Source organism: Nilaparvata lugens, chromosome 1, assembly GCF_014356525.2.
Source record: "Nilaparvata lugens isolate BPH chromosome 1, ASM1435652v1, whole genome shotgun sequence".
Classification (NCBI taxonomy): domain Eukaryota; kingdom Metazoa; phylum Arthropoda; class Insecta; order Hemiptera; family Delphacidae; genus Nilaparvata; species Nilaparvata lugens.
In genome coordinates this window covers 22,953,380-22,969,768 of record NC_052504.1, presented here as the reverse complement: position 1 = coordinate 22,969,768, position 16,389 = coordinate 22,953,380, and the positions used below count along the sequence as shown (strand labels likewise).

General features: G+C 33.0%; 1 protein-coding gene across 18 annotated transcripts in view; it reads right to left on the bottom strand.

The window, feature by feature from the left end:
• The window catches only part of LOC111047028 (zinc transporter 2), a 33,629-nt gene that overhangs the window by 6,292 nt on the left and 10,948 nt on the right, over positions 1 to 16,389 (bottom strand). For 4 of the 18 annotated variants that reach the window (XM_039422727.1, XM_039422679.1, XM_039422687.1 and 1 more), the window contains exons 2-4: positions 3,985 to 4,178; positions 2,089 to 2,202; positions 408 to 708 (exon numbers count right to left, since the gene is read on the bottom strand). In XM_039422727.1, the coding sequence (XP_039278661.1) occupies positions 408 to 708; positions 2,089 to 2,202; positions 3,985 to 4,138 (569 nt within the window). In that variant the 5' untranslated portion in view covers positions 4,139 to 4,178. Of the gene's footprint in view, positions 1 to 407; positions 709 to 2,088; positions 2,203 to 2,896; positions 3,062 to 3,984; positions 4,179 to 5,870; positions 6,282 to 6,455; positions 6,592 to 7,268; positions 7,496 to 8,209; positions 8,362 to 11,811; positions 12,078 to 13,582; positions 14,341 to 16,389 lie in introns of those variants that run through there. The other 14 variants (XM_022332695.2, XM_039422624.1, XM_039422637.1 and 11 more) reach the window with 14 other exon arrangements.

Here is a 16,389-nt window from a genome sequence, read left to right as displayed (position 1 = left end):
TACGTCCAATGCAAACAGAAGGGACGTTTGCATTTTTATATAAGAGTGACAAAAGCCCTCGCCACCTCAGTTCCACACGCCACTTCTGTATGAATTGGGCCTTCGAATTTAGATGAACTGTTTCAAACACACGGACATCTGCATGTTGTCTACATTACGACATATATTCATTTTATAGCCTTATTTGCTACACATTTTCTTGCTGATAGCACTGTAGTGAGTTCCACGTTATAATTGCAGTATAGGTTACATAGCTCATGGATAGTGATTTTTGGGCCACTCTGCATAGTACAGCTCACCTTTGTTCAGCTACAAACCACCTTTGTTCTTTGTTCTACTACATGTATGTAATCTGGCCCAGTATACCGTTCAAAACTATCTCAAGTTTTGCAAGAGTATTTACTCACATGAGATTGACTAGAACTCCGATGGCAGAGGTGACGAGCATGATGGTGCTGTCGATCTCGTACTGCTGGTGAATGATGCGCTCGACGGCGACGTAGACGAGGATGCCTGTCACTACCCAGATGGTGAGCACCGAGCAGAGGGCGCCGATCACCTCGGCGCGGTGCCAGCCGAACAGCAGCTGGCGGGTTGGCTTCCTGGCGGCCACCCACAGCGCGAACAGCGAGATCATGAAGCTGGCAAAGTCTGTCAGCAGGTGCGCCGCGTCTGTTGCTATCGCCAGGCTGTTTGACATCACTCCACCTACACTCAACCACCGAGTAAAAACATAGAACGTTCCTTCTTCTCGTTTTCTATTTTGTTACTAGTCACCAGCACTCAGGTTTTGATGAAAAAACTTTGTTTTTGCTCAAAGATGAAAAAGTATTGTCGAGTTCAAAGCCAAATTTCAAACAGTTTGAACGCTCATAAGAAGATCTAAAACTCTGTAGCTGCTGTTGTACAACAGCTGCTGTACAAAAATATATATTCGCATCCGGATAATATATTTTTGTATAGCAGCGTTCATTGAATTTCCTAGCTATTAATTTTATTGTCAGAATTCGCAGTAGCAGAAGTTTTCAGAGTATTTCATAGCATTAATTAGGAATATTGTTCTATTAATAATTTAAAAAGATCTTCAGAAAGAAGCTATAAGGATAAAAGGTGGTAACTTAATTAAAAACCTTTCTATCTATCCATCCACTTGATCAATTTTGAGAATCAAAATGTTTTTGGGAAAAGGGAATAGGTTAAAAAGGTTGCTTATAGGTGGATCAGTAAAATATGATTTATAGAGAGGGATTCTTCGTGCGTTATATGTTTTTTGCGATTTCTTACTCTGTAATGATATTACATACACTGCTGCTCTCAAATACGTCGCAGAAATGATCCATAACAGAATACCTGCATAATTATCTGCCTATTACATGGGAAACCATAGTTGGCAAGGTATTTCCCCCCTCTTTCTTCCAGCACACATCATTTTAGCAATATTGTATTTTAATGTGTTAATATCATTGTTACTGTTAATGTTTTGTTGTATATTGCTTTTACTCATTGTATTTTTGTGTGCTGTGAATATATTGAAATTGGAATTGAAATACACAGTGAAACCTCGAAATCGACGCACATCTTCAGTCACTAAAGTAACGTTTTACTGAACAGGTTCGTCTGGACAGCTTGTCTGGTCAGCGGAACTTTGTTAAAGTTAGTGCCAGTCGAATGGTGTGCTGACGAAGTAGGGCTGGACACGTGATCGAAGAAAAATTGAAATTCAATCCTTTCAACCTGACACTCGAATCTGTTTGGTGAAATGTTACATTCTGGCTGACCTTAATTAGCTTATACAAACATTCACATTTTCATTATATTCGATCGAATGAATTAAGACTGGCGTATTAACTTTTAGATTGTTAGATTTCATCTGAAACAGCCATTTAGCCAACTTTTTATTTTCCCGGAGATTATTTTTTTCATTCTCCCATTTCTATTTAATGAAACAGTTCAAACATCTTATGATCTAAACTAGAGCAATAATGTCTTTATTGATTTCATTTTCAACTGGTTAATATGATCAATATAAGTATCGTATGGCCAATTAATTTGATATTTTGCACCATTTTGTTGTCATCTCATACTCACCAATAACTTCTGCAATCATGAAAAAGACACATAGTATGCTTGCAATTATCAGCTTCCGACGGGCGACTTTATCAACACTGTCTTGCCTCATTTTATGACAGTGATCTTCTGTATCTACAAAAGAAGTATGAAAAACATTTTAGGTTACAATTGAAGAATTGAAATTATCTGAAATTTGTGAGAATCTAATATAAATTTACTCAGTCTTATACATTGAATGTTCCTTGAGCATTGCATTCAGTAGGTATTCTGCAAATTCATGACATTTCAAGATAAAAACTTAGGCTCAACTCACAGGTCGAGAAGAGACTCGACCAGTCGATTCTAGTCTCCGTGACTGTCACCATTTGGAAACACATGCTCTCGACTAGAGTCGAGTCTCCTCTCGACCTGAGTCACGTGAATGTGAGTTGAGCCTTGGAGCCTCACAAAAAATAATCAGGACCAGGTCCATATAGGCACGTTTAATAAAGTAATGTGCTAGTGTTCATCCAATTTATGCTATGACATATTTTTGCTAATTTTATTATTATAAAATGTGGATTAATGTATCTGAAAATCTAACTGAAATATCAAAAATCTTTAATCTGAAGCAGAAAGTAAGTTGATGGTTCAAAAAAGTGGGTTGTCACCAAGGCTTGTAAAAATGCCTATATACTATCCTTAGGTTGTCACTAACCTTTGGGTAACATGTCACTAACTTTGGGTTGTCACTACCCTCTTCTATTTAGGCTAGGTAAGTACCTCCTATTCAACAGTATGGTACCTTACTCTAGATTTACTTGGGTCTTCTACTAAAAATCATTACCAACATTACGACTAAGGGTTGTTGAGCCATCTCCGCTAGATAGTTCATCTTCGGAAATCAACAGAACGGCGCTGCACTTTCCGTCGGGGTGATAATGCATGCAGTAAATCTTGCTGCCTCTGTTGTCCTCATCTATTTGCCTTGCATCAGTTTGTGTCGATGTGGCTACGGAGATGAGGAGGAGGTTGCCGATAAATAAAGTTGATGATTAATTAATTAAATTAAATAGATATTAACAATTTAGATAATTTTATTATTTTTAATGGATAAATAAAATAATAGGTCAACAATTTATTAAATAATGTTCATTATGAAATTGCTCATTCAAGAAACTATGTATATATATTTAAAACTATGACCAATTTTGTTGTTATTCACTAATTCATTTTGATGTAAACAAAATAAATCATAATCAAGTCACATTACCGCAACGTTTTACAATACTCAACTGTATCATAGAATTTATTACAGTTTGGAAGCTTGCACTAGTCTACTATTATTATCAAATATTACTTTTATACTATATAACCTACCGTACTACTATTTATTAAGGGGTTTCAGATCAGAGTCAGGACATGACAGGAAAAAAGGCTTCTTTGTATATTTGTAATATTATAATTATGAAGAATCATACAGGACAGGAATGATGATAAATGAAAAATACAAATTCAGGGATGATTAGTTTTTTACAATAAAATATCATTTATAACTGGTGCTTATTTTTTAATGTATATTCAATTGCTCATTAGTAATGAATAATGAAGATGATCAACTTCATGAATTCAGAATACCTACTTTTCTACCAGCAGAACATAAAAACCATTGATTTACAGAATCAAGAAGGAAATGTATGTTTAGTATCTCTATTTTGCAATAATATAAGAGTATTGAACAGCGTATATTATGTGAGAATGGCGTCAACCAATACTGCACAAAGATTTTTTAATATTCTGGAAAACTTTTTTACCAGTACCTACTGTATATAATTGATACTTATTCGATAATTTGCATGATTTTAGTTGATTGATGCTTGAAATTAGTGATTTTTTGGCAAAAGGTGGTACACGTTAAAAAATGTGTTTGCTCACCTAAAGTAATAGTTTCAGTTGGTGAAGTAGGATCTGTTTGGAGCCTAGTAACGCAGCAGCCGCTTGGTTTGCCATGCACGCAGAATATGACTTTCTGCTGCTTATTGGAACTGCTACCGTTGGCCAGGCCTGCATCTGAGCCCAGGCAGTCCATCTCGCCAGGCAGAGATCCATACAATGCTGGGTCACCAAATCTGCAACGAAAAAAGCATTATTACATACATACCAATCTTTGGGATCATCATCTCAATGAATTATGCGGGAGACTGACGAATACCATCTACAGGATCCTGAGGATACTGGTCGACAAGGGATGTCTAAGAGTAATCTACTTTTCTCTAGCACAGTCCCTCATGCTGTATGGAATTGTAGGATGGGGAGGAACAAGCTTCTTACACATCGAACCGCTTGTCAGGGTACAGAAGCTGATCATGAGGGTCATCAACAAGAAGCCACCACGCTATTCATCGGACCAGCTATTCAATGAGTTTGACGTGATGAATCCAAGACAGCTTTACTCCAAGGAGATACTATGCAGATTGCACAAGAATCCAACAACATTTCAAAGCAGAACCACAATCACAACACCAGATATAGGAATCTTCTCATCACCAATGTTGCAAGGAAGGCACTATACCAAAGACATTTCAATCATTTAGCACCAAAATTATATAACCTGCAAACTTCAAACAGATTAATCATCCTAGACAGTTCAAAACAATAGTACACAATTGGTTGATGAGCAAAGGAAGACAGAACATAGAAAACATTATCTCAAACAACAACTCATATTTTCAACTAAATACCTAATGACTTACTAATATTACTAATCCGCACACAAAAAACAAACAAACAAAACCAACTCTAGAACATGCTACGCCATAGTGGAGTAGGTCGATTTCCACACAGAAAACACTAAACATGTAGACACATTATAAGAAATTTATGAAACTAACCATTGTATGTAATTGTAAACTATCTAATATTTTCTGTAATTGATGTAGTAGTTTTAGTTTTTTTTGGGGGAAATAAACAATTATTTATTAATTTATTTATTTATAACATCAATATTGAAAAATGATCTACAACAATAATACACTGTGAAAATGGCGTGTTGAATGAGTGTGTTGATTATTAATTACAATTAATCTTCATTATTATTTAATTATCTCTTACAAAATATTGTATTTTTCCTCTCAAATAATATTTTGGAATGGATTTCTTTACCTAGATACATAACTTCAACTGGAATAAACCACAATCCTATAAGATTTGCAGTACCCACTTTATGTTGGATGGTGAAGAATCTACATATTAATAAATACAGCTTGATATCCATCTCACTTCTTAAGCACAAGTCCTCAAGACCTCAAACGTAGATAGTAAGCACAGTACGATACGATTCCAATTTTCGAACTGTCTTTGCGCGCCAGTACGCAAAATAATAAGGTTTTGCTGGTAATGCCGATTAATTTGATGAAATTTATAATATACATAATATTTTTTTAATTCGTAATTTTCAAGTAAATTATTTTATATTATGTACCGTATTGTTTTTGTATTTTTTGAGGGAATACATGCATTTGATTTGGCAAGAAATTATTCAAGTGACCACCATCTCAAGCAGTATATGAATATTTTCCTCCATATTATCTACAAAAAACCTTCCATTTTTATGCAAAATATAAGTTTTATATTTACATTTATGTGTTTGAATCTTGAATCACTGCACCGCACATTATATCAGTTTCAGTAGGTAGTGCCCTAGTTATCTCCAAACAGTATAGCATTTTTGATCAACCGCTCACATATATCAAGCCTAATCAATTTAATAGAATAGAATATAATAGTGTATAATATTATATTGAATTAATAATATTACATACTAACAAAATCAAGTTGAATTCACGTCACAGTAGAAAGCAGACATCATTACAAAATGTACTTAATTAATTTCTTAGCCATGAAATCATTAAAATTAATTACTGGGTACTTGACATTTCAGACGATTTATGTGTTATCTCCATGTGCATTATAATTTAACATAAAAGGAAGCTGTGCAAAAAACATCAGTGTGCAGTAGAAATACTGAGTACCTATTCTACGAACCTTACTCTAAACCACATCCACTAACTCCCAAGACCCCTATCATCAAAGATAGGTATTGAGACAGGCTACCTAACTATCCTTCCACCTGCTTGCTTAGAATACAAATTGAAAATAACTCACGGATCTCCTGGCAGCCTTACGCCATTATAATAAACTTCACAGAATGACAATGAATGCGAGTGGGGATGAATACACTATTAAAGTAATTGCTCAATTTTATAGAGATAAGGAAAATACCATAAAACAGGGGCGTTGTTGTTTTTGTCATTGTAAAAAAAACGAAGTTCAAAACTTTTATCTTGAAGCTGCATTATCACTTAAACGCCTGAGATGTGTGATGGCTCGTCGAATGCTTAACTTACTTACTATCTTCGTTTGCCAAAATTTAGACTGACAGTTTTTCCGATGACAGGGATAAAACAGTAATGGGTGACAGTTTTCCTGACGTGAGTCCCTCACACAAACGAACAAGGTGTGAATAAACAACACTGCATTTCAACATTGAAGGAAAACATGTGAGCCGTGAGAAAACACTGTTTATGAACTGTTATGTATTTTTCAATTGTTATCAGTACTTTCAGACCTGCTGCTGTTATCAACTTGTTACGTTCATCGTTGTAATATAATTTTCAACAATGTCTAAACATTATTATCGACTGAACCTTTATTTATACTTTCAGCAATATCATGATTCTTTGGTGCAATAATCTACTGGAAAATCTCAAATTCCGAATTGCAGGGGAAAGCGACAATGTCACAGAGACTACACTTTTCTCCAAAAAAATTGAATACAAAATTTTTCATGGAGATATTTTAATAGGATTCACATTTAATCAAGCAATAATTCAAAATACTATTTCACGAAATGTATCAAATCACGTGGCCTGTATTTAAAAAAAATTATTTAATTACCTTATTTTCCATTATTTTTATTAAACCGTGTTCCAGTCATCCAATAATATATTGGATAATAGCCTGTAGACACTACAAGTTTTCACTACAAGAATTGGTTAATAGGTCTATAGATTTATTGAATACCGTTTTAATATGATATAAGATGCTATGATATTTCTCTAACTATGAATTTCAATTTTATCTTATAAGATCTGTAGAGTAGAAATCTATATATACTTGTATGTTGTAAGATTACGGTACATACAGCTAGGGACACTCACTTTGACAATGTAAAATGCGATGCTTCATTATTTTGCGATAGTTCTTTCTTTTCATAAATAACATCATTTATAATGCACGCATTATCATTTGTCTTGCACCTTCCATCAATATCGTACTTCATATCAGTACAGTTGATATTTTCGTCTATTTCAATAATATCTCTCACATCTGAAAGCAACGATTCTCTGAAGGGGATTATTGAGTTTCTTTCTGAATTATGGACTACCTAGGAATAAAAGAATAAAAATATAGAATACATCAATATCGCTTGAAGAGGAAGTTCCTCTAGAGTGATGAGAAAAGAATATTATTCATTGATTTGGAAACTGTTGAATACAGGTTTTGGGATGTTTTTAATGGCCAAGCATTGAAGCTGGTACAAAGGTTTTGAAATAAGGAACAAAATGTGCTGCTATTCCTAAGGTATCTTATTTTAAATACCCTAAATTAAGGTTCGTATTTAAACTCCTGCCTCTTTCATGTCCGATAATAATGCCTTATTATCTACCTTTTCGAGTTGCATTATCAAGATACTTTTCAAAAATCAACGTTTAGAAGAATCGAATGAACAAATTTACTTAGCTGTTCTACACTCAATTATTACATTGCTATGAAGACTATCTTCTATTACTGTATATAAAAGTATGTTCATTTATTTTAAAATCAAGCAGATACTGTGGTTATATAGGTATCTATACTAAGCCACACGACTAAAAAGCAAGGCTATTTTCCAACAATAAATTTTCATTTACCAAAACATGGAAAAATGGAAAATGATGGAAGTAAGTGATATACTGTAATAAAAAGCCTTGGTCGCCAGTAACTTGCTTTTATAGTTTCCGTCTCTGAGCCGCTTATAATCTACAAATTGGATATAAATAAATAATATATTCCTAGGGATACTGAGATCGCAATAATTTATACATGGATTATCACTTACTCCCAACTCCTGTTCTTTCATACTGGATGTCGTCTCAATATCAATTTCGACAGATTCCAAAGAATCATTGTTTTTATTATTATTCATTTAACGTCTCTTGTATTCATGTAATCAATAGTATTGATACCCTCCGCTTTTGGGATTTATTACAGCTGTGATAACAGAACATTGAAAAAGAATTCATTATTATGAATGAAAGTTTTTGACAGATTGACAATTTTAAATGGGAGACTAATCTTAGATTCACTACTAAAATGGTTCACTTCTAAAAACTTGCCGATTCCGGTATATTAGCAATGAAATTAATTGATTCATATAACCCACGATCATCGGAAATGAAGACCGTCTAAGATCATTTCTTACAGATTTGTGGAGCAGAAAATCTATTTTGTTTCTGGAACAAATTTGTAAAAATAGATGTACTGTATATACTATAAACTATAAGAATGGTTTTGGAGTGATTATCAGTCTAAAATCAAATTAAATAGAAAAATAATGAGAATTAAATATTTAGTCGAAAGAACGCAGTTATGGTCCAGAGGGGTAGGTTCATGACTGGAACTAGTTTCAAGAATATATCTACGTCTGAAAGTGGAAAGGACTTTTCATTCCTAAAATTGTGATCGATTGCCCTCCGTTCACCCTCTTCTCTTCTCTCCGAGAGGAGCCAGAAACGTAAACCTTATCTACTAGTCAGTCAAACACGCCACTGTACAGGCACACCAATGGCACAATTGGAAAAGTCATAAAGGGGGGTAAGGACTAAAGACTAAAACGACTGGCATGGGAAATTTCCAGATTATATTTCTTCAGATTAGTTTATTTTGTTAATGCCTGTGATTGTTAATACACTTCAAAGTATAAAAGTTGCTTCATATCTCATAAATCTCAGATTCTTTAGCCGTTGTTTATAACTCTACCTCACTTTACTTTTCCTTATTTTATTTTTGATTGCTAACGTTTTATAATATTGTGATAAGTGAAAGGTTTTGTTAGCATTGTAAGGTTTTGCTGTTGTCGCCTTATAGAAAAATATATTTCTAGTTCTAATAATATCACATTTTCAATCAGTACGGTAAAATTTTGTATTTATTATTAATTTTTTGTAAGGCATTAAAAAAGTGATTTAAATTGATGACATGGGAACTTTAATACTTATTATAAAATATATTGTTTTTCTCTGGTAGTAGATTCTATTTTCTCTAATATCTATTCAAGCTTAGCCTGCTAATTAAAAAAATACTGGCGTCAATTAAATTTGCCAAAAAGCTTGATAAATTGAAAGAGAAACGCTGTTTCATGACTGCAAGAAATGAGAGAAAATGATTCATACTTAGTGCTGCAATTTGCTATTTATTAAACTATAAACTACCCGTGTTTCGGATGGACACGTTAAGTCGTCGGTCCCGGCTGCCTAAAAAGCAGTCGTTAGGTCACGTCAGAGGCCCTGAAATTGATCAGTTGCGACCTGAAAACTCTGACACCAGACCTGAGCCAGCCATGTCACTCGATATTATTATTATTATTAAACTATAGAAATCAAACCACTTTAGCTTTCAAGTAAATTGCAAATTAAATTCAACTGATCCAATTAAAGTAGGTAGATATTTGGAGGGAAAAAGCGGTAAATAGAATGCAAACAGCCGAGCTCAATAATTATTTAAGAGTAAATTCTTTTCCTCTTGTGACTTGAAAAGACCCCGGAAACTAACAACCTATTATTTAGATGAGAGTAGTAAATCACGGACATAGAAACCTTATCTTGCAAGGCTCACGTAGAGTAAAAGCTATTTTCCCAATAATTTTCAGTTAAAAAATAACTTGTACATTCATTTTTTATTTTTTTTCTAGAAAAACTAATATTTTCACCTTGAAGTTCCATATGATACGGTATAATAGATTTGAACGAACGCTGACCTCAAGAAGGAAGTTCGATGAAAGATAATTTATAATTTTACACACCTCCTTTCAGATAAAGTATCAATACTCTATCTGCGGGCAATTAGCCACTAAATAGTAATTTTAATAGGTACGATAACGATTAATGAATAACTATTCGCGTATTCGCTATCGCTACTGACGTAATTAATAATTAATGCTTCGACTACTTTCTACATCCACTATCAACCTTCACAACTCTATTGTAATCAACATCGTTTCTTAAAATTTGACAAAATTGATGACAGGTAGTTGTTATTACAAGGTAGATAGATGGATATCTGTCTATCCACCTTGAGGTCATTAAGCCTCTGTTACCAATCCTATACTATTAAACGAGCAATTTCTGTTTAGATGTTTATATGTTTATATGTTTGTATTTCACCGGATCTCGAAAACGGCTCTAACGATTCTCACGAAATTCAGAACATAGTAGGTTTATAATATGAAAATTCGATTGCACTAGGTCTCATCTCTGGGAAAACTCGTTGAAGGACATTAAAAGGATAACTATTATTCATCCTTGGAAAAACAGCTGATAATAATCATTTTGTCGTCTGTTGATGATGGAAGTTAGTGAGCGAGTTCATGTGTGTGGGACTGTGTCAAAATTATGACTCAGCTGTTGAACTTTTGTAATCATTCAATCAGGTACTTAGTGCCGGTTGCAAAAAAGCCGGGTTATTTTCAATTCTGATTGAAATTCCAGTATTCCAATTATATAATTACTAGTAGTTCTGTGAACAGTAGACCTCACGCAGTATTCTCATCCACAAGTTCCTGATTGAAACTATAGACCTTATGGAAATACAGCAATAGACTGGCTTCTCCACACATCTGTGTAATCACTTGTCAGCTGATTTATGATGAATAATTCTATAGTCTGATTTTTACTTTAATATTTGCGTATGGAGGAGGCTCCTTTTTCCTTTTATATTATCCTTGAAATGCAAAATTTCCAAAAACCTTGTATATACGTCGACGCGCAATTAAAAAAGGAACATACCTGTCAAATTTCATGAAAATCTATTACCGCGTTTCGCCGTAAATGCGCAACATATAAACATATAAACATTAAGAGAAATGCCAAACCGTCGACTTGAATCTTAGACCTCACTTCGCTCGGTCAATAATATAATAATAATAATTATTATTATATATAATATAATGCCAGTAGATCCGTCTTTTTGAAATGGCCTTCTCTAATTTGGTTCACGTGAAATTAATCAGGATTAAAATTTAACCGGCTTTTGTGCAACCGGGTCTTTGTGTGGGAAATTTTTTCATTTCTCTGGGAATTACTGTGTATCAATTTACTGTGATATTTGATAGAACATTTCTGTTTGAACTATGAATGTTATTATAATTTCTTCTTTCGTGATAATTTTTTTATGCTTTTGTACTCAGTTCAATATCCCCGATATTCAGTTATAATAAGGGGACTATTACATTGAGCAATGAAAATGAGTAAAACATAAAATTCAGTGTTAACTAAACCATTATTATAGTTGTAGAGGAACGTTATACAATAGTAATAACCCAATTAAAAATAATAAAAATAAAAAAAATATTTTAAATATTAGTTATTATTAATATTAAAATATTAAAGCAAATAATTATCCATATTTTTGTACAATAACAAATTATTAAACCTTTCAACGTACCTTTTGAAACATATAGCAGAGATGTGAACTGAATAAAGAATTTAGTTTTGTTAGGAAAAATAAAGTTTACAATATAGTTACAGTTTTCCAACTATCCGGAGATAATAATTGACCTGCGGACTAACCGCTTGGAGATTTTTTAGACTTCATTCATAAATGAATTTGAATAAAAAATATACAAAACTTAGATGGAAACACAAAGATTCATAAACATGAAGCAACTCTGATTTGAATTTTACAGCCGAATTTATCAGCATACAGCTCTTAATCTTCGTTTCTATCAGCTGTACTGTAGCTTATTTTGTAGAACTTGAAAGATGAAATTCCTCCATTAGCATTGCATGGTACTATATTGACTTTTTGGCAAGAGACAAAAGTTGAAAAATCTGGTGTGGCGCACTCACACAACTTTCCTTGCCGTTATGGAAATTTATCACCTGACGTTCACGCGCATCTCAAGTCTACTATTTAAAGATCCAAGCCAGCTGGTGATAGGACAATAACGCTGGAGACACACGAAGTCTGCTATCTCTTCATAGTGAATGATTCAATAGAATAAACAGTTGCCAACAGTTTGCAATTGAAATAATAACATTTTATCGAATTTCGAGCTTGTTAAAAATGTTAGGTGAAAATGTTACTGAACATTAATTGTAGAGATTTTTATGCCTTATCTTTTCCACTTGGAATTTTTTGTTTAAATTCCATCTCAAGCTTGATAAATGGGAATCTTAAATCAAACTTTGCATAGATGGGGCGGAGCTCCTGGAATTTTTAAAGATATGGGACTTGCGGCAGTTGATGGAGCTTATTAATGACTATTTTAGGTATAAATTTGATCAAAATTTTTGGAGCCGTTTTCGAGAAAATCGCAAAAAAGCCCTGTTTTTGGCAACATTTTCGCCATTTTATCCGCCATCTTGCATTGCCTTAGATTGAAATTGTTCGTGTCGGATCCTTCCTTATATTGCAAGGACTTCAAGTTCCAAATTTCAAGTGGGAGAAAGTGGGAGAGTTCCCCTTAATTGGGAGATGAGATATCGTGTACACAGACGCACATACACACACACACATACCCAAAAACCACTTTTTTGGACTCAGGGGACCTTGAAACGTATAGAAATTTAGAAATTGGGGTACCTTAATTTTTTTCGGAAAGCAATACTTTCCTTACCTATTGTACCTAATAGGGCAAGGAAAGTAAAAACAGCAGAGGAAAAATAGTAGAAAACGGAGTCTTCTCAAATAAGAAAAGTTAGGTTTAAAAATTAATCTCCAATCTATGCTCAAATTTATATTGACAGTTTCCGTTGTTATGCTTTTTTATTGATGTTTTTCAATGCTTCAGGTTTCCTTTGTGGATATCCCAAGAATTAATTTCATTTGCAAAAGTGAAATTAGTTTAACTACTATAGTTGAAAGTTCTATGATGTAAATATTTTATGGCTTGGGTACATTAAAGTTGATAATATAATTTGATAGCATCTCAGATCACATGATTACTTATGCACCTGAATAGCTAATGCATCTTAAGACCACACCTACGCCGGCAGTACAGTATAAATTAAGGAATAGAAGTGTTTGACTCTATGATAAAAACGTAGAATGCTGAGGAATAGAATAACCTTGAGGGAAGAGATCATTAAAAAAAACTAGCTCTATAGTGAATAATTTTTTTTCTAGTTTCTGGATTTTATGAGTAAATAGAAATAAAATTTCATGAATATGAGTTCTTATAAAAATAATTTAATGAAACATTCCTGATACTCACAGAATCAACGGAGTTTTCTCATCCATTCCAATAAACTGGTAACAGGAATTCAACACTTGACAAAGGAAATTAACTTTGATGAAAGCTCAATACAATTATTCTTATTGCCATTAGAAAAACAAAATCAATTTTGGAAAAACACTAAAACGTTTCTGCACAAAAGTGTCATCAGTCACCGAACAAATCACATTTCAATCGAAACTAACGTTCTTCCTAACGATCTTACTTGAGGTTTAATAAATTAGAAGTGGAAAACAGAAGATAAGAATGCAGATAAGTTTCAGTAGGAAGAGGTCTGTTACGAGTTTAGATAAACTTCGCTTTGCTTCTACACTATTCAAACTACTGCTAGAATATGCTGGTTTGTTTGATGATAAAATTCTGCTCTTTGATTCAAGTAATACCACACAAATCGTCATTTGTACAAATTAAAATGTTAGATAATAATGACGAGTACGAAGGCGTGGTGCCACTTGACAATATTATTGAAGAGGATAATCTACATTTCAAGCTACCTTCTAAGATTACTAGCTCTATAAAAAAACTATACCAGCTTTTTTATTCTTGGAAATTATTTCCATTCAACAAAATTTATTACTTTGGTGAGAGGTGAATGTTTTATTCGGGCGAGGATTTGGGGTATATATTAATCATGCAACTAATTTGAATGATTTTTTTGGAATCATAAAAAAACTATAGCATCTTGGAAAATTTGATGACTTGATGTTTATTTAAATATCTGATATATACTTGTCAGGGAATATAGGTTCCTGATAATTATCAAAGCAAAGACCATAAGCCATCACTGCAACCTAGCAATGTCTAGGTGCTAAAGAGTGGTCGTGTGACAATATTGAGCACACACAGTCATAGGGCCACTAAAACAAGCAGCAATTAACAATTTAGAGAAGTAAGAACAGTACAGTCACTCATCTATAGTAAAATAAATAATCGTTGATTTCTAACTTGGCTGAGGAAACCCCTATTCTATTCTCTAATGAAATCCTATTATATATTGTTTTATATATGTAAAATTGTTTTTATAGATAAGATAGGGATGCATATATAACTTCAAATTATTGAAAGAATGTGGGGATAGAGCGAGCATATCATAGCAGACATAACGAAAGAAAAATAGTTTTATTTTCGTATGGCTTCCTCAATCACTTCTATTCAATCAACTAATTATAACACTTTCGAACATTATTTTCAATCTAGTCGTATCTATGTATCTATTATATCTATTTTATTATATTCTATTATATCATATCTATCTTTATATATATTTTCAATCTATGTATCTGAATTATACGTGTGAGTAGTAATTACTTTTGGATTTGCAATTCTCCTTGACTCGTCAACAGCAGCATATTTTCCTGATTTTCAGTCTTATCAACATTGACTTATTCAACAACAGTTAATAAGAATCATATAAAGCTACACTAAAACTACATATAATAAAACTGGGTACAAAATGCACAGATATCCATTTTAACCTAAATGATCACACACATGCCCACCAAACAGTTTACTAACATAAATTGAAACGAAAATTTTCAATTCACAATAAATAATTAGCTTCATTCACTTCCAATGAATATATGCTCGTTGATTTTGAAGTAGAATTTAATTTATGCAACCGCAACATTTATTGACATCATGTACGATCTACGTTAATAAAATTCTACAGCAACGTCATTCTGAGCCGTCTAAAATAGAGTTTAAAAATAAATAACATTTAGGAATATTTTAAGAAACTCTGGCATCGCCCACGCAGAATCGGGAGATATACAAGTATCATCAGAACAAAAAGTATGCACACATTTATTTTACGAAATATTTTATTTATTATGAATAATCAGTCACAAGACTTGGTATTTTGTCTACAAAATATGAAATAGAGGTCTCCGGTACCACTGAAATGGAACTAATGACGTTTTTATTGCATCTTCAAATGTGGAGCTTCAGAAAAATTCATTGTGATTGGATTTAACATCAACATTTATTTAAAAAACACACTTTTTTGGACTCAGGGGACCTTGAAACGTATAGAAATTTAGAAATTGTGGAACCTTAATTTTTTTTCGGAAAGCAATAATACTTTCATTACCTATGGTAATAGGGCAAGGAGAGTGAAAATAAGAAACATTTCTGAGATTCTATGTTCAAACTTGTTGCATATCTCTTTATAATTCTCCTAGCCCCTTGAGACGATTTTTATGTTTCCGGACCAACAGTATAGATATAAGTGGTGTGGGTAATTTATAACAAAAATGTTACCGGTACTCACTCAATTGTTGAATTGAGAAAATATTAGATTATTTTACCAAATTGTAAATACGTATAGCCTAATTAATAATTATAATTTTAGAAGTACATTGAAAACGTTTATATGGATTGTTTCATTATATGCATTAGAGTGTAAACCATATATAAGTAGCCTACATAAATTGTACTCAACTCTTTTTTCATAGTTTGATAAATTTTATACGGACTCTATTAATTTCAAGGATAATAGACCTCATAAAGGGATAAAGATAAAAAAATATTTTGAATCAGCAGCTCATCTTCTTGACATAATAATGCGAGCTGATTTTGAATGAGTTATAATATTCACATTTACTCAATTGCCAATTAAAACTGACCCCAGTCAGTTAACTTGTTGAAACTAACTTCACTTCACATTCTTCATCAGACAAAGCTTTTTCAATAATTTGAAAATGAGGTTACTATCTTAAGGAACACTTTTGTTTAGTTTAGAGTTGAGAGTAGCCTATTATTAAGCTACGGTTTTAATTATTCCGGGC